The sequence below is a fragment of the Hyperolius riggenbachi genome, unplaced genomic scaffold (assembly GCF_040937935.1).
Source record: "Hyperolius riggenbachi isolate aHypRig1 unplaced genomic scaffold, aHypRig1.pri scaffold_320, whole genome shotgun sequence".
In the NCBI taxonomy this organism is placed as follows: Eukaryota; Metazoa; Chordata; class Amphibia; order Anura; family Hyperoliidae; genus Hyperolius; species Hyperolius riggenbachi.
The window spans coordinates 20116-43635 of NW_027152531.1; the positions used below are offsets into that span (position 1 = coordinate 20116).

At 50.9% G+C, this 23520-nt stretch overlaps 1 protein-coding gene across 1 annotated transcript in view; it reads left to right on the forward strand.

Annotated features, from left to right (window-relative positions):
• LOC137543892 (WD repeat-containing protein 90-like) overlaps window positions 1–23520 on the forward strand; it is a gene marked incomplete at its 3' end in the record, with an annotated part of 81260 nt that overhangs the window by 19939 nt on the left and 37801 nt on the right. The window contains exons 4-10 of the mRNA XM_068264966.1: window positions 425–535; window positions 1420–1565; window positions 2644–2701; window positions 3940–4058; window positions 4141–4302; window positions 14076–14206; window positions 22510–22626. Coding sequence (XP_068121067.1) covers window positions 425–535; window positions 1420–1565; window positions 2644–2701; window positions 3940–4058; window positions 4141–4302; window positions 14076–14206; window positions 22510–22626 — 844 coding nt within the window. The remainder of the gene's footprint in view (window positions 1–424; window positions 536–1419; window positions 1566–2643; window positions 2702–3939; window positions 4059–4140; window positions 4303–14075; window positions 14207–22509; window positions 22627–23520) is intronic.

Sequence of the window (23520 nt, forward strand, 5' to 3'; positions counted from 1 at the left end):
GCCAGGCCATCAGCATGAGAGCAGCAGCCCATACTGTGCCTGTATCACCCCATCCAATCCCAGAATCCTCTGCTCCATTATTGGCTTATGTAGCACCAGCATCTCCTGTGTTATAGGCCAGGCCATCAGCATGAGAGCAGCCCATACTGTGCCTGTATCACCCCATCCAATCCCAGAATCCTCTGCTCCATTATTGGCTTATGTAGCAGCAGCATCTCCTGTGTTATAGGCCAGGCCATCAGCATGAGAGCAGCCCATACTGTGCCTGTATCACCCCATCCAATCCCAGAATCCTCTGCTCCATTATTGGCTTATGTAGCAGCAGCATCTCCTGTGTTATAGGCCAGGCCATCAGCATGAGAGCAGCAGCCCATACTGTGCCTGTATCACCCCATCCAATCCCAGAATCCTCTGCTTTTTCCAGGCCCTGTGGACAGTGACCGGCTGCTCTGTGGTCTATCCTTGCCACAGTGTTATCGTGGTTCTCAACGTGGAAAGCGGAGATCAGCGCTTCTTCTTGGGCCACACTGACAAGGTTTGTGTCTCTACTGCTTAACAGCTTTTCGAGCTCTGGGATCACAAGAGGAGGCGGGACTCTGGCAGAGAGACTGGGGAGGCGAGACTCTGACAAGCAGAATAGGGAGGCAGGGCTTTGTCCAGCATTCAGGAGAGACTGGGCTTTAATTTGCAGTCTGGGGAGGTTGGGTAGGGGAGGCAGGGCTTTGATAAGCAGTCAGGGGAGACTGGGCTCTGACCAGTAGTCAGAGGCAGGGCTCCGTTTAGCGGTCTGGGGAGGCGGGGCTCTGATTAGCGGTCTGGGGAGGCGGGGCTCTGATTAGCTGTCTGGGGAGGCGGTAGTCTGATAAGTGGTCAGGGGAGGCGGGGCTCTGATTTGCAGTCGGGGAGGCTGGGTTCTGATTAGCGGTCTGGGGAGGTGGGTATCTGATCTGCAGTCTGGGGAAGTGGGGCTCTGTTTGGGGCTCTGAGCAGCAGTCAATGAAGGCGGAGCTCTGATTAGCGGTCTGGGGAGGCGGTAGTCTGATAAGTGGTCAGGGGAGGCTGGGTTCTGATTAGCGGTCTGGGGAGGTGGGTATCTGATCTGCAGTCTGGGGAAGTGGGGCTCTGTTTGGGGCTCTGAGCAGCAGTCAATGAAGGCGGAGCTCTGATTAGCGGTCTGGGGAGGCGGTAGTCTGATAAGTGGTCAGGGGAGGCTGGGTTCTGATTAGCGGTCTGGGGAGGTGGGTATCTGATCTGCAGTCTGGGGAAGTGGGGCTCTGTTTGGGGCTCTGAGCAGCAGTCTATGAAGGCGGTGCTCTGATTAGTGGTCTGGGGAGGCGGAGCTCTGAGCAGCAGTCAGTGCAGATGCTGGGCAATGTTGTAATTTCTGTATCCTGGATGATGCTCCTTTGTTCCCTGCAGGTGTCTGCACTGGCACTGAACGGAAGCTGCACCCTCCTGGCCTCGGCACAGACCGGCAGCCTCGGCATGGTGCGCCTCTGGCACTTCCAGAAAGGCACGTGTCTCACTATGTTCAGAACCCACGCCCACTCCGTGTCCTGGCTCAGGTGAGAAGCCCTTTATAGAGCGCATACGTGTCACCTCCCCCTTCCCATCACACCCAGTGTCCCGTCTCAGGTGAGAAGCCCCGCCCCTTTACAGAACACACACGTCACCCCGCTAATTACATGTAGCCCCTTTACAGTACAGTGTTCAGCATGCCTAGCGTGATGTCCAGTTCATTATTATTACTACAGATAATTGGTTTCCTATTGATCCTGCAGTTGTCTAAAAACTGCTGCACACGAAGTCTCACATTTATGCCGTCTTACTCTATCTGCATGGGCCGGTCAGAGAATGGCGCCTCTAGCAAATCTCACCCCTTATGAGCAGGACTGGGCAAGATGTGCGGTCCCCTCCCCTGACCTGGCTAGGACTGCCCACATGGCCTGACTGGGGCCGCCCACATGGCCTGACTGGGGCCGCCCACATGGCCTGACTGGGGCCGCCCACATGGCCTGACTGGGGCCGCCCACATGGCCTGACTGGGGCCGCCCACATGAGTGGAATTTTTAGCAGTCGGTGACAGTGGCTCCCTGTGTGCTACTACACTCGCATCCCTGTGTGTGGCAGTTTTCACTAGGTTTTGAAAGCTGCACACAGTCTATATGATTTATGTCCTTTAGATGCATATTCACATATGACCTTCAGGGGGAGCAGGTGTGCCAATAACTCACAGAACCAAACATTTCAAGTCCACCCGGCTAACACAACAAGGATCCCAATCCTCTCACATACTTACCTCTGGAAAGCTTTACGTTTGGGAGTCTCATGTCTCTCTGGCCCCCACATTCCCCTCCCCAAGTGCCTGGCTCCTCCTCCCACCCTGCCCACCTGTAATTAGCCGGACTCTGCTCCCTTAGGAGGATGAGGGTAAGACTGGCCCTGCCCCCTGTGTCACGTCCCCAGACCTCCCATTATGACCCTGAGCCCTGAGCCCTTTCCTGTGTCCGCCATTAGGAGAGTTTGCAGCTATAATTACTCCCACCCCTTGTAGGGGAGATAGTGAGGTCTGCTGGTAATATTGTTCATACACTGGGGACTGGGGGACTGTTATATACTCACCACCCTCTGTTCTCTCATCAGCTTCTCCCACAGCGGCTCAGTTCTGTGCGGTGTCGGAAAGGACGGACATGGGAAGACGGTGAGTACGATTGTCGGTATTCCTGGCTAAGGCAGTTATTGCTTCCTAACACAAGAGAACCTGTAAGGTATGTGAGAATGCTGTGTGTAATCCTCAGGTGATCAGACGTCTCTCCCCTCTGAGTCTGGCCAGGCTGTGGTGGTGGTGGTGGTGGTGGGGTGCTGGGTAACCTGTCAGGTATGTCAGAGCCTGTCGTATAACCCTCAGGTGATCAGACGTCTCTCCTGAGTCTGGCCAGGACGGGGGTGTGGTGTGCTGGGTAACCTGTCAGGTATGTCAGAGCCTGTCGTATAACCCTCAGGTGATCAGATGTCTCCCCTCTGAGTCTGGCCAGGACGGGGGTGTGGTGTGCTGGGTAACCTGTCAGGTATGTCAGAGCCTGTCGTATAACCCTCAGGTGATCAGACGTCTCTCCTGAGTCTGGCCAGGACGGGGGTGTGGTGGGGTGCTGGGTAACCTGTCAGGTATGTCAGAGCCTGTCGTATAACCCTCAGGTGATCAGATGTCTCCCCTCTGAGTCTGGCCAGGACGGGGGTGTGGTGTGCTGGGTAACCTGTCAGGTATGTCAGAGCCTGTCGTATAACCCTCAGGTGATCAGATATCTCCCCTCTGAGTCTGACCAGGACGGGGGTGTGGTGTGCTGGGTAACCTGTCAGGTATGTCAGAGCCTGTCGTATAACCCTCAGGTGATCAGACGTCTCTCCTGAGTCTGGCCAGGCCGGGGGTGTGTGGTGTGCTGGGTAACCTGTCAGGTATGTCAGAGCCTGTCGTATAACCCTCAGGTGATCAGACGTCTCTCCTGAGTCTGGACAGGACGGGGGTGTGGTGTGCTGGGTAACCTGTCAGGTATGTCAGCCTGTCGTATACACCTCAGGTAATCAGACGTCTCTCCTCTGAGTCTGGCCAGGACGGGGGTGTGGTGTGCTGGGTAACCTGTCAGGTATGTCAGAGCCTGTCGTATAACCCTCAGGTGATCAGATGTCTCCCCTCTGAGTCTGGCCAGGCCGGGGGTGTGTGTGGTGTGCTGGGTAACCTGTTAGGTATGTCAGAGCCTGTTGTATAATCCTCAGGTGAACCGTTTCAGCTCCAGAAATGTAGGCCGTGGGGAAATTGTTCCACAAACCAGGAAAGACTAGAGGCTGGAATATTTTCTTTAGAGCTCTGTGCTTTTGATGCTTTTATGATAAAGGTATATCTATCTTGAGTTACAATAAGTGTTGTGTTTTTTGTTTGGGCAGATGGTGGTGCTGTGGAACACCTCGCAGGCCGGTCGCAGCGGGGAGGTGAAGGTCTTGGCTAAAGCTCACACCGACGTGGACATCCGAACCATGAAGATCGCCTTCTTCGATGACACCAGGTAAGGGAAGCACTCAGGAGGGGTGATCAGTGATATCTGTCTGCATTGTACTTATATATCGTGTTTTCCCTGCACACTACAGGATGGTTTCCTGCGGGAAAGAGAATGTGCGTCTATGGCGAGTGCGCAGCGGCTCCCTGCGGTCCTGTCCGGTCAATCTAGGAGAATATCACCGCTGCGAGTTCACAGACCTGGCGTTTGAGGCTGCGCACAGTCCGGAGAGGGAGCCGGAGGACCGGACACTGTGAGTAACGGAATACTTGCATTGGCCAATCACCGATGGAATCCGCCGCGGTCGCTGCTCATTCCTATTCATTGTGTACGCCGTGCTTGCTGCTCATTTTTATTCATTTTGTGTCCTCCACGATTGCTGCTCATTCACATACTTTCTGTGTCTGCCGCGATTGCTGCTCATTGCTATTTATTCTGTTTCCACTGCGATTGCTGCTCATTCACATTCATTTTGTGTCCGCAGCTACGTGTGCAGTATTAATACTCTCTCTGTGTCCGCAGCTACGTGTGCAGTATTAATACTCTCTCTGTGTCCGCAGCTATGTGTGCAGTATTAATACTGTCTCTGTGTCCGCAGCTACGTCTGCAGTATTAATACTCTCTCTGTGTCCGCAGCTACATGTGCAGTATTAATACTCTCTCTGTGCCCGCAGCTACGTCTGCAGTATTAATACTCTCTCTGTGTCTGCAGCTACGTGTGCAGTATTAATACTCTCTCTGTGTCCGCAGCTATGTGTGCAGTATTAATACTGTCTCTGTGTCCGCAGCTACGTCTGCAGTATTAATACTCTCTCTGTGCCCGCAGCTACGTGTGCAGTATTCATGATCTCTCTGTGCCCGCAGCTACGTGTGCAATATTAATACTCTCTCTGTGTCTGCAGCTACGTGTGCAGTATTAATACTCTCTCTGTGCTCGCAGCTACGTGTGCAGTACTAATACTCTCTCTGTGTCCGCAGCTACGTGTGCAGTATTAATACTCTCTCTCTGTGTCTGCAACTACGTGTGCAGTATTAATACTCTCTCTGTGTCCGCAGCTACGTGTGCAGTATTAATACTCTCTCTGTGTCTGCAGCTACGTGTACAGTATTAATACTCTCTCTGTGTCTGCAGCTACGTGTGCAGTATTAATACTCTCTCTGTGCCCGCAGCGACATGTGCAGTATTAATACTCTCTCTGTGTCTGCAGCTACGTGTGCAGTATTAATACTCTCTCTCTGTGTCTGCAACTACGTGTGCAGTATTAATACTCTCTCTGTGTCTGCAGCTACGTGTGCAGTATTAATACTCTCTCTGTGTCCGCAGCTGCGTGTGCAGTATTAATACTGTCTCTGTGTCCGCAGCTACGTCTGCAGTATTAATACTCTCTCTGTGTCCGCAGCTACATGTGCAGTATTAATACTCTCTCTGTGCCCGCAGCTACGTCTGCAGTATTAATACTCTCTCTGTGTCTGCAGCTACGTGTGCAGTATTAATACTCTCTCTGTGTCCGCAGCTATGTGTGCAGTATTAATACTGTCTCTGTGTCCGCAGCTACGTCTGCAGTATTAATACTCTCTCTGTGCCCGCAGCTACGTGTGCAGTATTCATGATCTCTCTGTGCCCGCAGCTACGTGTGCAATATTAATACTCTCTCTGTGTCTGCAGCTACGTGTGCAGTATTAATACTCTCTCTGTGCTCGCAGCTACGTGTGCAGTACTAATACTCTCTCTGTGTCCGCAGCTACGTGTGCAGTATTAATACTCTCTCTCTGTGTCTGCAACTACGTGTGCAGTATTAATACTCTCTCTGTGTCCGCAGCTACGTGTGCAGTATTAATACTCTCTCTGTGTCTGCAGCTACGTGTACAGTATTAATACTCTCTCTGTGTCTGCAGCTACGTGTGCAGTATTAATACTCTCTCTGTGCCCGCAGCGACATGTGCAGTATTAATACTCTCTCTGTGTCTGCAGCTACGTGTGCAGTATTAATACTCTCTCTCTGTGTCTGCAACTACGTGTGCAGTATTAATACTCTCTCTGTGTCTGCAGCTACGTGTGCAGTATTAATACTCTCTCTGTGCCCGCAGCTACGTGTGCAGTATTAATACTCTCTCTGTGTCCGCAGCTACGTGTGCAGTATTAATACTCTCTCTGTGTCTGCAGCTACGTGTGCAGTATTAATACTCTCTCTGTGTCTGCAACTACGTGTGCAGTATTAATACTCTCTCTGTGCCTGCAGCTATGTGTGCAGTATTAATACTCTCTCTGTGTCTGCAGCTACGTGTGCAGTATTAATACTCTCTCTGTGTCTGCAACTACGTGTGCAGTATTAATACTCTCTCTGTGCCTGCAGCTATGTGTGCAGTATTAATACTCTTTCTGTGTACGCAGCTATGTGTGCAGTATTAATACTCTCTCTGTGTCCGCAGCTACGTGTGCAGTATTCATGCTCTCTCTGTGCCCGCAGCTATGTGTGCAGTATTAATACTCTCTCTATGCCTGCAGCTATGTGTGCAGTATTAATACTCTTTCTGTGCCCGCAGCTATGTGTGCAGTATTAATACTCTCTCTGTGTCCGCAGCTACGTGTGCAGTATTCATGCTCTCTCTGTGCCCGCAGCTACGTGTGCAGTACTAATACTCTCTCTGTGTCTGCAGCTACGTGTGCAGTATTAATACTCTCTCTGTGCCCGCAGCTACGTGTGCAGTATTAATACTCTCTCTGTGTCCGCAGCTACGTGTGCAGTGTTAATACTCTCTCTGTGTCCGCAGCTACGTGTGCAGTGTTAATACTCTCTCTGTGTCTGCAGCTACGTGTGCAGTATTAATACTCTCTCTGTGTGCAGCTACGTGTTCAGTATTAATACTCTCTCTGTGTCTGCAGCTACGTGTGCAGTATTAATATTCTCTCTGTGCCCGCAGCTACGTGTGCAGTATTAATACTCTCTCTGTGTCCGCAGCTACGTGTGCAGTATTAATACTCTCTCTGTGTCCGCAGCTACGTGTGCAGTGTTAATACTCTCTCTGTGTCTGCAGCTAAGTGTGCAGTATTAATACTCTCTCTGTGTCTGCAGCTATGTGTGCAGTATTAATACTCTCTCTGTGCCCGCAGCTACGTGTGCAGTATTAATACTCTCTCTGTGTCCGCAGCTACGTGTGCAGTATTCATGCTCTCTCTGTGCCCGCAGCTATGTGTGCAGTATTAATACTCTCTCTGTGTCCGCAGCTACGTGTGCAGTATTCATGCTCTCTCTGTGCCCGCAGCTACGTGTGCAGTACTAATACTCTCTCTGTGTCTGCAGCTACGTGTGCAGTATTAATACTCTCTCTGTGCCCGCAGCTACGTGTGCAGTACTAATACTCTCTCTGTGTCTGCAGCTACGTGTGCAGTATTAATACTCTCTCTGTGCCCGCAGCTACGTGTGCAGTATTAATACTCTCTCTGTGTCCGCAGCTACGTGTGCAGTGTTAATACTCTCTCTGTGTCCGCAGCTACGTGTGCAGTATTAATACTCTCTCTGTGTCCGCAGCTACGTGTGCAGTATTAATACTCTCTCTGTGTGCAGCTACGTGTGCAGTATTAATACTCTCTCTGTGTCTGCAGCTACGTGTGCAGTATTAATACTCTCTCTGTGCCCGCAGCTACGTGTGCAGTATTAATACTCTCTCTGTGTCCGCAGCTACGTGTGCGGTATTAATACTCTCTCTGTGTCCGCAGCTACGTGTGCAGTGTTAATACTCTCTCTGTGTCTGCAGCTAAGTGTGCAGTATTAATACTCTCTCTGTGTCTGCAGCTATGTGTGCAGTATTAATACTCTTTGTGCCCGCAGCTACGTGTGCAGTATTAATACTCTCTCTGTGTCCGCAGCTACATGTGCTGTATTCATGCTCTCTCTGTGCCCACAGCTACGTGTGCAGTATTAATACTCTCTCTGTGTCCGCAGCTACGTGTGCAGTATTAATACTCTCTCTGTGTCCGCAGCTGCGTGTGCAGTATTAATACACTCTCTGTGTCCGCACCTGCGTGTGCAGTATTAATACACTCTCTGTGTCCGCAGCTGCGTGTGCAGTATTAATACTCTCTCTGTGTCTGCAGCTATGTGTGCAGTATTAATACTCTCTCTCTGTGTCTGCAGCTACGTATGCAGTATTAATACTCTCTCTGTGTCTGCAGCTATGTGTGCGGTATTAATACTCTCTCTGTGTCCGCAGCTGCGTGTGCAGTATTAATACTCTCTCTGTGTCCGCAGCTATGTGTGCAGTATTAATACTGTCTCTGTGTCCGCAGCTACGTCTGCAGTATTAATACTCTCTATGTGTCCGCAGCTACGTGTGCAGTACTAATACTCTCTCTGTGTCTGCAGCTACGTGTGCAGTATTAATACTCTCTCTGTGCCCGCAGCTACGTGTGCAGTATTAATACTCTCTCTGTGTCTGCAGCTACGTGTGCAGTATTAATACTCTCTCTGTGCCCGCAGCTACGTGTGCAGTATTAATACTCTCTCTGTGTCCGCAGCTATGTGTGCAGTATTAATACTGTCTCTGTGTCCGCAGCTACGTCTGCAGTATTAATACTCTCTCTGTGTCCGCAGCTACGTGTGCAGTATTAATACTCTCTCTGGCCTGGAACCCACTGAAATACGCAAACGCAAAACGCAACCGCTAGCGTTTTGTCTGAGCGGTTTGCAAGCGGATTCATGCGCGTTTTGGGTTGTGTTTTGCAACATTGTATTTTTTTCCCCAGCGGGTGCGTAGCGTTTTGCGTTTTGCGTTTTTATCCTGATTGGTCCTGTTAATTATTTTTCATTTTGTTACAGTGTGCTGAACCGCAAAACGCTAGCAGAACCGCTCAGTTTAGGTTTTGCTGAGTGTTTCCGCTAGCGGTTCAATACTTTACATTGAAGCGCTAACGCTCCCAAAATGCTGCATGTCCTGCGTTTGCGTTTCTGAGAAACACAAACGCTCCTGTGGAAGTTGCCCCATCCATTAACATCAGCTGAGCGTTTTGGCAAAACGCTAGCGTATCGCAGCGCTGCCAAAATGCTCAAAAAAACGCTCTTGTGGGTTCCAGCCCTCTGTGTCCGCAGCTACGTGTGCAGTATTAATACTCTCTCTGTGCCCGCAGCTACGTGTACAGTATTAGTACTCTCTCTGTGTCCGCAGCTACGTCTGCAGTATTAATACTCTCTCTGTGTCGGCAGCTACGTGTGCAGTATTAATACTATCTGTGTCTGCAGCTATGTGTGCAGTATTAATACTCTCTCTGTGTCTGCAGCTGTGTGTGCAGTGTTAATACTCTATCTGTGTCCGCAGCTACGTGTGCAGTATTAATACTCTCTCTGTGCCCGCAGCTACGTCTGCAGTATTAATACTCTCTCTGTGCCCGCAGCTACGTGTGCAGTATTAATACTCTCTCTGTGCCCGCAGCTACGTGTGCAGTATTAATACTCTCTCTGTGCCCGCAGCTACGTGTGCAGTATTAATACTCTCTCTGTGTCCGCAGCTACGTGTGCAGTATTCATGATCTCTCTGTGCCCGCAGCTACGTGTGCAATATTAATACTCTCTCTGTGTCTGCAGCTACGTGTGCAGTATTAATACTCTCTCTGTGCTCGCAGCTACGTGTGCAGTACTAATACTCTCTCTGTGTCCGCAGCTACGTGTGCAGTGTTAATACTCTCTCTGTGTCCGCAGCTACGTGTGCAGTATTAATACTCTCTCTGTGTCCGCAGCTACGTGTGCAGTATTAATACTCTCTCTGTGTGCAGCTACGTGTGCAGTATTAATACTCTCTCTGTGTCTGCAGCTACGTGTGCAGTATTAATACTCTCTCTGTGCCCGCAGCTACGTGTGCAGTATTAATACTCTCTCTGTGTCCGCAGCTACGTGTGCAGTATTAATACTCTCTCTGTGTCCGCAGCTACGTGTGCAGTGTTAATACTCTCTCTGTGTCTGCAGCTAAGTGTGCAGTATTAATACTCTCTCTGTGTCTGCAGCTATGTGTGCAGTATTAATACTCTTTGTGCCCGCAGCTACGTGTGCAGTATTAATACTCTCTCTGTGTCCGCAGCTACATGTGCTGTATTCATGCTCTCTCTGTGCCCGCAGCTACGTGTGCAGTATTAATACTCTCTCTGTGTCCGCAGCTGCGTGTGCAGTATTAATACACTCTCTGTGTCCGCACCTGCGTGTGCAGTATTAATACACTCTGTGTCCGCAGCTGCGTGTGCAGTATTAATACTCTCTCTGTGTCTGCAGCTATGTGTGCAGTATTAATACTCTCTCTCTGTGTCTGCAGCTACGTATGCAGTATTAATACTCTCTCTGTGTCTGCAGCTATGTGTGCAGTATTAATACTCTCTCTGTGTCCGCAGCTGCGTGTGCAGTATTAATACTCTCTCTGTGTCCGCAGCTATGTGTGCAGTATTAATACTGTCTCTGTGTCCGCAGCTACGTCTGCAGTATTAATACTCTCTCTGTGTCCGCAGCTACGTGTGCAGTATTAATACTCTCTCTGGCCTGGAACCCACTGAAATACGCAAACGCAAAACGCAACCGCTAGCGTTTTGTCTGAGCGGTTTGCAAGCGGATTCATGCGCGTTTTGGGTTGTGTTTTGCAACATTGTATTTTTTTCCCCAGCGGGTGCGTAGCGTTTTGCGTTTTGCGTTTTTATCCTGATTGGTCCTGTTAATTATTTTTCATTTTGTTACAGTGTGCTGAACCGCAAAACGCTAGCAGAACCGCTCAGTTTAGGTTTTGCTGAGCGTTTCCGCTAGCGGTTCAATACTTTACATTGAAGCGCTAACGCTCCCAAAATGCTGCATGTCCTGCGTTTGCGTTTCTGAGAAACGCAAACGCTCCTGTGGAAGTTGCCCCATCCATTAACATCAGCTGAGCGTTTTGGCAAAACGCTAGCGTATCGCAGCGCTGCCAAAATGCTCAAAAAAACGCTCTTGTGGGTTCCAGCCCTCTGTGTCCACAGCTACGTGTGCAGTATTAATACTCTCTCTGTGCCCGCAGCTACGTGTACAGTATTAGTACTCTCTCTGTGTCCGCAGCTACGTCTGCAGTATTAATACTCTCTCTGTGTCTGCAGCTGTGTGTGCAGTGTTAATACTCTATCTGTGTCTGCAGCTACGTGTGCAGTATTAATACTCTCTCTGTGCCCGCAGCTACGTGTGCAGTGTTAATACTCTCTCTGTGTCTGCAGCTACGTGTGCAGTATTAATACTCCATCTGTGTCTGCAGCTACGTGTGCAGTATTAATACTCTCTGTGCCCGCAGCTACGTGTGCAGTATTAATACTCTCTCTGTGTCCGCAGCTACGTGTGCAGTATTAATACTCTCTCTGTGTCCGCAGCTACGTGTGCAGTATTAATACTCTCTCTGTTTCCGCAGCACGTGTGCAGTATTAATACTCTCTCTGTGTCCGCAGCTACATGTGCAGTATTAATACTCTCTCTGTGTCCGCAGCTAAGTCTGCAGTATTAATACTCTCTCTGTGTCCGCAGCTATGTGTGCAGTATTAATACTCATTCTGTGTCCGCAGCTACGTATGCAGTATTGATACTCTCTCTGTGTCTGCAGCTACGTGTGCAGTATTAATACTCTCTCTGTGTCTGCAGCTACGTGTGCAATATTAATACTCTCTCTCTGTGTCCGCAGCTACGTGTGCAGTATTAATACTCTCTCTGTGTCCGCAGCTGCGTGTGCAGTATTAATACTCTCTCTGTGTCCGCAGCTATGTGTGCAGTATTAATACTCTCTCTGTGTCCGCAGCTACGTCTGCAGTATTAATACTCTCTCTGTGTCTGCAGCTACGTGTGCAGTATTAATAATCTCTCTGTGTCCGCAGCTACGTGTGCAGTATTAATACCCTCTCTGTGTCCGCAGCTACGTGTGGTATTAATACTCTCTCTGTGTCCGCAGCTACGTGTGCAGTATTAATACTCACTCTGTGTCCGCAGCTACGTGTGTGGTATTAATACTCTCTCTGTGTCTGCAGCTACGTGTGCAGTATTAATACTCTCTCTGTGCCCGCAGCTACGTGTGCAGCATTAATACTCTCTGTGCCCGCAGCTACGTGTGCAGTATTAATACCCTCTCTGTGTCCGCAGCTACGTGTGGTATTAATACTCTCTCTGTGTCCGCAGCTACGTGTGTGGTATTAATACTCTCTCTGTGCCCGCAGCTACGTGTGCAGTATTAATACTCTCTCTGTGTCTGCAGCTACGTGTGCAGTATTAATACTCTCGCTGTGTCCGCAGCTGCGTGTGCAGTATTAATACTCTCTCTGTGTCCGCAGCTGCGTGTGCAGTATTAATACTCTCTCTGTGTCTGCAGCTGCGTGTGCAGTATTAATACTCTCTCTGTGTCCGCAGCTATGTGTGCAGTATTAATACTCTCTCTGTGTCTGCAGCTATGTGTGCAGTATTAATACTCTTTCTGTGTACGCAGCTATGTGTGCAGTATTAATACTTCTCTGTGCCCGCAGCTACGTCTGCAGTATTAATACTCTCTCTGTGTCCGCAGCTGCGTGTGCAGTATTAATACTCTCTCTGTGTCTGCAGCTCTGTGTGCAGTATTAATACTCTTTCTGTGTCCGCAGCTACATGTGCAGTATTAATACTCTCTCTGTGCCCGCAGCTACGTGTGCAGTATTAATACTCTCTCTGTGTCTGCAGCTACGTGTGCAGTATTAATACTCTCTCTGTGTCTGCAGCTACGTGTGCAGTATTAATACTCTCTCTGTGCCCGCAGCTACGTGTGCAGTATTAATACTCTCTCTGTGTCCGCAGCTACATGTGCAGTATTAATACTCTCTCTGTGCCCGCAGCTACGTGTGCAGTATTAATACTCTCTCTGTGCCCGCAGCTACGTGTGCAGTGTTAATACTCTCTCTGTGCCCGCAGCTACGTGTGCAGTATTAATACTCTCTCTGTGTCCGCAGCTACGTGGGCAGTATTAACTCTCTCTGTGTCTGCAGCTACGTGTGCAGTATTAATACTCTCTCTGTGTCCGCAGCTATGTGTGCAGTACTAATACTCTCTCTGTGTCTGCAGCTACATGTGCAGTACTAATACTCTCTCTGTGGCCTCTTGCACACTGCACGCGATTCAGATTCCGCTTTTTAATCAGTTTTTACTTCCGATTCAGATTCCGATTTGCAGTGTGCAGGGAGCAAACTGCAAATCAGAATCTGAATCGGATGTAAAAACTGATTAAAAATCTGAATCTGAATCGCGTGCAGTGTGCAAGAGGCCTTAGTCTGCAGCTACGTGTGCAGTACTAATACTCACTCTGTGTCCGCAGCTATGTGTGCAGTATTAATACTCTCTCTGTGTCCGCAGCTACGTGTGCAGTATTAATACTCTCTCTGTGCTCGCAGCTACGTGTGCAGTATTAATACTCTCTCTGTCCGCAGCTACGTGTGCAGTATTAATACTCTTTCTGTGTGCGCAGCTACGTGTGCAGTATTAATACTCTCTCTGTGCCCACAGCTACGTGTGCAGTATTAATACTCTCTCTGTGCTCGCAGCTACGTGTGCAGTATTAATACTCTCTCTGTCCGCAGCTACGTGTGCAGTACTAATACTCTCTCTGTGCTCGCACCTACGTGTGCAGTATTAATACTCTCTCTGTCCGCAGCTACGTGTGCAGTATTAATACTCTCTCTGTGTCCGCAGCTACGTGTGCAGTATTAATACTCTCTCTGTGTCCGCAGCTACGTGTGCAGTATTAATACTCTCTCTGTGCTCGCAGCTACGTGTGCAGTATTAATACTCTCTCTGTCCGCAGCTACGTGTGCAGTACTAATACTCTCTCTGTGCTCGCAGCTACGTGTGCAGTATTAATACTCTCTCTCTGCCCGCAGCTACGTGTGCAGTATTAATACTCTCTCTGTGCTCGCAGCTACGTGTGCAGTACTAATACTCTCTCTGTGTCCGCAGCTACGTGTGCAGTATTAATACTCTCTCTGTGCTCGCAGCTACGTGTGCAGTACTAATACTCTCTCTGTGTCCGCAGCTACGTGTGCAGTCGTGATGGCCACATCCTGGAGATAGACTACAAGAAGATGGTGCTGCGTAACGTGCGACGCCTGCAGCCGGCTCAGGATAAACATGGGGAGCGGCGGGAGAAACAGACCTTCCATTCTGGTGAGCACGCCGTGCTGCCCATACCATAACATTACAGTGTAAATGCCACTGTTAGAAACTGTTCTAAATCACCTTGCTTCGACACCAGCAACTTCTTATAGTTGCGCCTCACAGACTGTGAGATAACTTGACTCTCAACACAGCAAGCAGGAGCTAGACTTCCTCAGGCTTCTTCAATATTCACGTTATTTATTCAGGAAGCAGAAATACAGATAGATACAGTTCATCATATCCTAGCCATGCCAATCTTCATGTTGCGTTACAAGCTTCTTTATTAGACTTCCTGCTGAAGTCAATCAGGTACCTTCTTTCTAACTACGTTACGCTACTAATTACGTTACACTAGACTACCTATGTACAGCATACATTATATCAGATTACAGAAAGGAATGAACATACTTAGAGGTCCCAGTCAGCCTTGCTGGCTAGTGCGAAAGTAAGAAGCAGAGTGAGCTCCCACAGCTCACTCAGGTTTTAATACTGACTAGGAAAGAGTTAAATATGACATCATCTTTGCCATCCCCTAGATCAGACCCACTCGTGGTGTCATCATACACCCCTACTCGATTAATATTCAATGAGGCATTTGACCTACATACAGGAATGTGGATATTTATAAAACATGGCTGATGTTTATTGTTCTAGTGGCGTGCATGCCCAGGTCAGAGAGACCTGTGGCCTTGTTCATAGAACAGCTTCTTGGTATGTTCTAGTTCTGACAGAACTGATTTTCTCTCTAAGGGCTCGTTCCCACTGTTGCGACGCGATTTCGGCCGCATTCCGACGCTTGTAAAAACGCATGCGGATGCGTTTCCGCATGCGTTTTTACCCGCGATTTCGCATGCGATTTCGCATGGCAGGGTGCCATGCGAAATTAACCATGACACTGCCAGGGCTAAATAAAATTGAAAAAGGTGCGAAATCGCACGCGAAATCGCGGGTAAAAACGCATGTAACAAACGCATGCGTTTTTACTATTAAATACATTAGCGGCGATTCGCACGGATTCCCGACGCAGGCGAAATCGTTGGCTCTTTTGTGCGTTTTTTTACCGCTGAAAAAAACGCACCTCAACAACGCTACAGTGGAAACAGGCCCATCCACTTGCATTACATGTGCGGATCTGCATGCGTTGGACGCATGCAGATTCGCGATAGTGGGAACGAGCCCTAAGAGAAAATCCCCTTAAAGGGCAGGTCTGCTCCTCAAGCCTTTTTGACTAACTCAGTCCAAATAACTGAGGCCTACTTAAATTATAACAGCCACGTGAGGACAGAAGGTGTCTGGCTGGATAGTGCACTGATTAAGGGCTCTGCCTTTGACATGGGAGACCAGGGTTCGAATCCTGGCTAGGGTGAGTACCTATTCAGTAAGGAGTCTTTAGGCAAGACTCCCTAACACTGCAGGGTGGCCTCTTGAGCACGTCCCAGTGGCTGCAGCTCTTCAGCGCTTTGAGTCTGACAGGAGAAAAGCGCTATATAAATGTTTGGATTATTATTATTATGGATTATTATAGGCTTAAAGTGAACCCGAGGTGAGAGGTATATGGAGGGTGCCATATTTTTTTTTACTGTTAAACAATGCCAGTTGCCTGGCTCTCTTGCTGATCTCTTAGGCTGCAGTAGTGTCTGAATCACACACCTGAAACAAGCATGCAGCTAATCCAGTTACACTTCAGTCAGAGCACCTGATATACGTCATGCTTGTTCAGGGTCTGTGGCTAAACATATCAGAAGCAGAGGATTAGCAGGACAGCCATGCAACTGGGCTTGCGCCCAGTAATGAATAAATTCTGTGATGAAACAATACTATTGCACCTGCAGGGCTCTGGGCATTGCCTTGCTGCCTGTTGGTTACTAGAGAGGGTCAGCTACATGCTAATGGCATCAAGTTCATACCAGTTTCATGTTACTTCCCCTTTTCCATATTGTCGAAATAATTCCATGTGTGAGTTACCCTCCCCCACCCATGTGTGTAATATTCCATCTCTCTGCCTACAGGCCCCACCCATGTGTGTAATATTCCATCTCTCTGCCTACAGGCCCCGCCCCTGTGTGTAATATTCCATCTCTCTGCCTACAGGCCCCGCCCATGTGTGTAATATTCCATCTCTCTGCCTACAGGCCCCACCCCTGTGTGTAATATTCCATCTCTCTGCCTACAGGCCCCACCCCTGTGTGTAATATTCCATCTCTCTGCCTACAGGCCCCACCCCTGTGTGTAATATTCCATCTCTCTGCCTACAGGCCCCGCCCCTGTGTGTAATATTCCATCTCTCTGCCTACAGGCCCCACCCCTGTGTGTAATATTCCATCTCTCTGCCTACAGGCCCCACCCCTGTGTGTAATATTCCATCTCTCTGCCTACAGGCCCCGCCCCTGTGTAATATTCCATCTCTCTGCCTACAGGCCCCGCCCCTGTGTGTAATATTCCATCTCTCTGCCTACAGGCCCCGCCCCTGTGTGTAATCCATCTCTCTGCCTACAGGCCCCGCCCCTGTGTGTAATCCATCTCTCTGCCTACAAGCCCCGCCCCTGTGTGTAATATTCCATCTCTCTGCCTACAGACCCCGCCCCTGTGTAATATTCCATCTCTCTGCCTACAGGCCCCGCCCCTGTGTGTAATATTCCATCTCTCTGCCTACAGGCCCCACCCCTGTGTGTAATATTCCATCTCTCTGCCTACAGGCCCCGCCCCTGTGTGTAATATTCCACCTCTCTGCCTAGAGGCCCCGCCCCTGTGTGTAATATTCCACCTCTCTGCCTACAGGCCCCGCCCCTGTGTGTAATATTCCATCTCTCTGCCTACAGGCCCCGCCCCTGTGTATAATATTCCACCTCTCTGCCTACAGACCCCGCCCCTGTGTAATATTCCATCTCTCTGCCTACAGGCCCCGCCCCTGTGTGTAATATTCCATCTCTCTGCCTACAGGCCCCGCCCCTGTGTGTAATATTCCACCTCTCTGCCTACAGGCCCCGCCCCTGTGTGTAATAATCCATCTCTCTGCCTACAGGCCCCGCCCCTGTGTGTAATATTCCATCTCTCTGCCTACAGGCCCCGCCCCTGTGTGTAATATTCCATCTCTCTGCCTACAGGCCCCGCCCCTGTGTGTAATATTCCACCTCTCTGCCTACAGGCCCCGCCCCTGTGTGTAATAATCCATCTCTCTGCCTACAGGCCCCGCCCCTGTGTGTAATATTCCATCTCTCTGCCTACAGGCCCCGCCCCTGTGTGTAATATTCCATCTCTCTGCCTACAGGCCCCGCCCCTGTGTGTAATATTCCATCTCTCTGCCTACAGGCCCCGCCCCTGTGTGTAATATTCCACCTCTCTGCCTACAGGCCCCGCCCCTGTGTGTAATATTCCATCTCTCTGCCTACAGGCCCCGCCCCTGTGTGTAATATTCCATCTCTCTGCCTACAGGCCCCGCCCCTGTGTATAATATTCCACCTCTCTGCCTACAGACCCCGCCCCTGTGTAATATTCCATCTCTCTGCCTACAGGCCCCGCCCCTGTGTGTAATATTCCATCTCTCTGCCTACAGGCCCCGCCCCTGTGTGTAATATTCCACCTCTCTGCCTACAGGCCCCGCCCCTGTGTGTAATATTCCACCTCTCTGCCTACAGACCCCGCCCCTGTGTAATATTCCATCTCTCTGCCTACAGGCCCCGCCCCTGTGTGTAATACTCCACCTCTCTGCCTACAGACCCCGCCCCTGTGTAATATTCCATCTCTCTGCCTACAGGCCCCGCCCCTGTGTGTAATATTCCATCTCTCTGCCTACAGGCCCCGCCCCTGTGTGTAATATTCCATCTCTCTGCCTACAGGCCCCGCCCCTGTGTGTAATAATCCATCTCTCTGCCTACAGGCCCCGCCCCTGTGTGTAATATTCCATCTCTCTGCCTACAGGCCCCGCCCCTGTGTGTAATAATCCATCTCTCTGCCTACAGGCCCCGCCCCTGTGTGTAATATTCCACCTCTCTGCCTACAGGCCCCGCCCCTGTGTGTAATATGCCACCTCTCTGCCTACAGGCCCCGCCCCTGTGTGTAATATTCCATCTCTCTGCCTACAGGCCCCGCCCCTGTGTGTAATATTCCATCTCTCTGCCTACAGGCCCCGCCCCTGTGTGTAATATTCCACCTCTCTGCCTACAGACCCCGCCCCTGTGTAATATTCCATCTCTCTGCCTACAGGCCCCGCCCCTGTGTGTAATATTCCATCTCTCTGCCTACAGGCCCCGCCCCTGTGTGTAATAATCCATCTCTCTGCCCACAGGCCCCGCCCCTGTGTGTAATATTCCATCTCTCTGCCTACAGGCCCCGCCCCTGTGTGTTATAGTCCATCTCTCTGCCTACAGGCCCCGCCCCTGTGTGTAATATTCCATCTCTCTGCCTACAGGCCCCGCCCCTGTGTGTAATATTCCACCTCTCTGCCTACAGACCCCGCCCCTGTGTAATATTCCATCTCTCTGCCTACAGGCCCCGCCCCTGTGTGTAATATTCCATCTCTCTGCCTACAGGCCCCGCCCCTGTGTGTAATATTCCATCTCTCTGCCTACAGGCCCCGCCCCTGTGTGTAATAATCCATCTCTCTGCCTACAGGCCCCGCCCCTGTGTGTCAATAATCCATCTCTCTGCCTACAGGCCCCGCCCCTGTGTGTAATATTCCACCTCTCTGCCTACAGACCCCGCCCCTGTGTAATATTCCATCTCTCTGCCTACAGGCCCCGCCCCTGTGTGTAATAATCCATCTCTCTGCCTACAGGCCCCGCCCCTGTGTGTAATATTCCATCTCTCTGCCTACAGGCCCCGCCCCTGTGTGTAATAATCCATCTCTCTGCCTACAGGCCCCCGCCCCTGTGTCTAATATTCCACCTCTCTGCCTACAGACACCTGCCCCTGTGTAATATTCCATCTCTCTGCCTACAGGCCCCGCCCCTGTGTGTAATAATCCATCTCTCTGCCTACAGGCCCCGCCCCTGTGTGTAATATTCCACCTCTCTGCCTACAGACCCCGCCCCTGTGTAATATTCCATCTCTCTGCCTACAGGCCCCGCCCCTGTGTGTAATATTCCATCTCTCTGCTACAGGCCCCGCCCCTGTGTGTAATAATCCATCTCTCTGCCTACAGGCCCCGCCCCTGTGTGTAATATTCCATCTCTCTGCCTACAGGCCCCGCCCCTGTGTGTAATAATCCATCTCTCTGCCTACAGGCCCCGCCCCTGTGTGTAATATTCCACCTCTCTCTACAGACCCCGCCCCTGTGTAATATTCCATCTCTCTGCCTACAGGCCCCGCCCCTGTGTGTAATATTCCATCTCTCTGCCTACAGGCCCCGCCCCTGTGTGTAATATTCCATCTCTCTGCCTACAGGCCCCGCCCCTGTGTGTAATATTCCACCTCTCTGCCTACAGGCCCCGCCCCTGTGTGTAATATTCCACCTCTCTGCCTACAGGCCCCGCCCATGTGTGTAATATTCCACCTCTCTGCCTACAGGCCCCGCCCCTGTGTGTAATATTCCATCTCTCTGCCTACAGGCCCCACCCCTGTGTGTAATATTCCATCTCTCTGCCTACAGGCCCCGCCCCTGTGTGTAATATTCCATCTCTCTGCCTACAGGCCCCGCCCCTGTGTGTAATATTCCACCTCTCTGCCTACAGGCCCCGCCCATGTGTGTAATATTCCACCTCTCTGCCTACAGGCCCCGCCCCTGTGTGTAATATTCCATCTCTCTGCCTACAGGCCCCGCCCATGTGTGTAATATTCCATCACTCTGCCTACAGGCTCCGCCCCTGTGTGTAATATGCCATCTCTCTGCCTACAGGCCCCACCCCTGTGTGTAATATTCCACCTCTCTGCCTACAGGCCCCGCCCCTGTGTGTAATATTCCATCTCTCTGCCTACAGGCCCCGCCCCTGTGTGTAATATTCCACCGCTCTGCCCACAGGCCCGCCCCTGTGTGTAATATTCCACCTCTCTGCCTACAGGCCCCGCCCCTGTGTGTAATATTCCACCTCTCTGCCTACAGGCCCCGCCCCTGTGTGTAATATTCCACCTCTCTGCCTACAGGCCCCGCCCCTGTGTGTAATATTCCACCTCTCTGCCTACAGGCCCCGCCCCTGTGTGTAATATTCCACCGCTCTGCCCACAGGCCCGCCCCTGTGTGTAATATTCCACCTCTCTGCCTACAGGCCCCGCCCCTGTGTGTAATCCACCTCTCTGCCTACAGGCCCCGCCCCTGTGTGTAATATTCCATCTCTCTGCCTACAGGCCCCGCCCCTGTGTGTAATATTCCACCGCTCTGCCCACAGGCCCGCCCCTGTGTAATATTCCATCTCTCTGCCTACAGGCCCCACCCCTGTGTGTAATATTCCACCTCTCTGCCCACAGGCCCCGCCCATGTGTGTAATATTCCATCTCTCTGCCTACAGGCCCCGCCCCTGTGTGTAATATTCCATCTCTCTGCCTACAGGCCCGCCCCTGTGTGTAATATTCCACCTCTCTGTCTACAGGCCCCGCCCCTGTGTGTAATAATCCATCTCTCTGCCTACAGGCCCCGCCCATGTGTGTAATATTCCATCTCTCTGCCTACAGGCCCCGCCCCTGTGTGTAATATTCCATCTCTCTGCCTACAGGCCCCGCCCCTGTGTGTTATATTACATCTCTCTGCCTACAGGCCCCGCCCCTGTGTGTAATATTCCATCTCTCTGCCTACAGGCCCCGCCCCTGTGTGTAATATTCCATCTCTCTGCCTACAGGCCCCGCCCCTGTGTCTAATATTCCACCTCTCTGCCTACAGACCCCGCCCCTGTGTAATATTCCATCTCTCTGCCTACAGGCCCCGCCCCTGTGTGTAATAATCCATCTCTCTGCCTACAGGCCCCGCCCCTGTGTGTAATATTCCATCTCTCTGCCTACAGGCCCCGCCCCTGTGTGTAATAATCCATCTCTCTGCCTACAGGCCCCGCCCCTGTGTCTAATATTCCACCTCTCTGCCTACAGACCCCGCCCCTGTGTGTAATATTCCATCTCTCTGCCTACAGGCCCCGCCCCTGTGTGTAATATTCCACCGCTCTGCCCACAGGCCCGCCCCTGTGTAATATTCCATCTCTCTGCCTACAGGCCCCGCCCCTGTGTGTAATATTCCACCTCTCTGCCCACAGGCCCCGCCCATGTGTGTAATATTCCATCTCTCTGCCTACAGGCCCCGCCCCTGTGTGTAATATTCCATCTCTCTGCCTACAGGCCCCGCCCCTGTGTGTTATATTACATCTCTCTGCCTACAGGCCCCGCCCCTGTGTGTAATATTCCATCTCTCTGCCTACAGGCCCCGCCCCTGTGTGTTATAGTCCATCTCTTCCTTCAGGCCCCACCCCATGTGTGTAATCCCTCTCTCTGCTTGCAGGCCCCGCCCCTGTGTATAATATTCCATTTCCCCGCCCGTGTATAATATGCCATCTCTTTGCTTGCAGGCCACGCCCCTGTGTATAATATTCCCCCTCTCTGCTTGCAGGCCCCGCCCCATGTGTGTAATATTCCCTCTCTGCTTGCAAGCCCCGCCCCTGTGTGTAATATTCCCTCTGCTTGCAGGCCCCGCCCCTGTGTGTAATAATTCTACTCTCTGCCTACAGGCCCCGCCCATGTGTATAATATTCCATCTCTCTGCCCACAGGCCCCGCCCCTGTGTGTAATATGCCATCTCTCTGCCCACAGGCCCCGCCCCTGTGTGTAATATGCCATCTCTCTGCCCACAGGCCCCGCCCCTGTGTGTAATATGCCATCTCTCTGCCCACAGGCCCCGCTCCTGTGTGTAATATGCCATCTCTCTGCCTACAGGCCCCGCCCCTGTGTGTAATATGCCATCTCTCTGCCTACAGGCCCCGCCCCTGTGTGTAATATGCCATCTCTCTGCCCACAGGCCCCGCCCCTGTGTGTAATCCCTCTTTCTACCTACAGTCCCCGCCCCTGTGTGTAATTTTTCATTTCTCTGCTTGCAGGGCCCGCCCCTGTGTATAATATTCCCTCTCTCTGCTTGCAGGCCCCTCCCCTGTGTGTAATACTTCCTCTTTCTGCTTGCAGACCCCGCCCCTGTGTATAATAGTCCATCTCTCTTGCAGGCCCCGCCCCTGTGCATAATGGTCCATCTCTCTTGCAGGCCCCGCCCCTGTGTATAATAGTCCATCTCTCTCAGGCCCCGCCCCTGTGTATAATAGTCCATCTCTCTTGCAGGCCCCGCCCCTGTGTATAATAGTCCATCTCTCTCAGGCCCCGCCCCTGTGTATAATAGTCCATCTCTCTTGCAGGTTCTGGCATTGCTATAAACAGCCTGCGTGTCTCTGCCACGTATTGTGCCACGGGATCTGAGGACGGCTTCCTGCGGCTGTGGCCTCTGGACTTCTCCGGGGTCTTCCTGGAGGCCGGTGAGTGGATTCCGCTGCTAGCGGGACAATAACTGCTTTATAAAGTGTTCACTCCAGACAGACGCCCGGGATAATAATAATAATAATAATATGCAAATGATTTGTGACGCTCACCATACACTATGCAATGTGACAGGACAATCTGTCTGCAATCTGACCGCTCACCGTGCCTAATGATTTATACATGTTACAGGCAGTCTATCACTCCTGCAGCTGTATAGGTAATGCTGAGATTGTACACAGATTGCGTGTGATTGGCTGGTGTGTGGCAGGGGGCGTGTCTCTCCTCTCCATCCTCTTTTGCGTGTTTCTCTCCTGCAGAGTATGGAGGTCTGGTGAGGGGCGGGGCATTCTGGTGTGTGGCGGGGGCGTGTCCTTCCTCTCCAGCCCCCCTTTTGGTCAGACAGTTTTCTGTAGAAATGTTCAAGAGATTCCTTCGCACTCAAATCCTTTTATTGAATCATCGTAAAAATAGCAAAAATTATGGCAGCATGAGAGCTGACGCCTTTCTAACCCCACCGGGTCCTGTGACATGCTTCAAACAGACTTACATACCCAGAGACCACACCCCCTATCCACCACACCTTCACAGGTGACACATTACTCTTAAAGGTAAATATCCCAGGTGGAAGCAGAGAGGGCTCCAGTGCATTGTACAATTGTTTAAATACAAACATATACAAAAATACATTAAAAAACATTAAAAACAACATTAAAGTAAAGCCAACTTTTCTATCCTATTGTAATAGCCCCTAAACAAGGGAGGGAGGGGAAGGGGAGGAGGGAATTATGTTACAACCTCCCTACCTATAAACCTAAACCGGCTGCAATTGAACACCAAAGATACTAAATAATAATAATAAGCGTAGGAAGAAAGACGACCATATTCTGTGT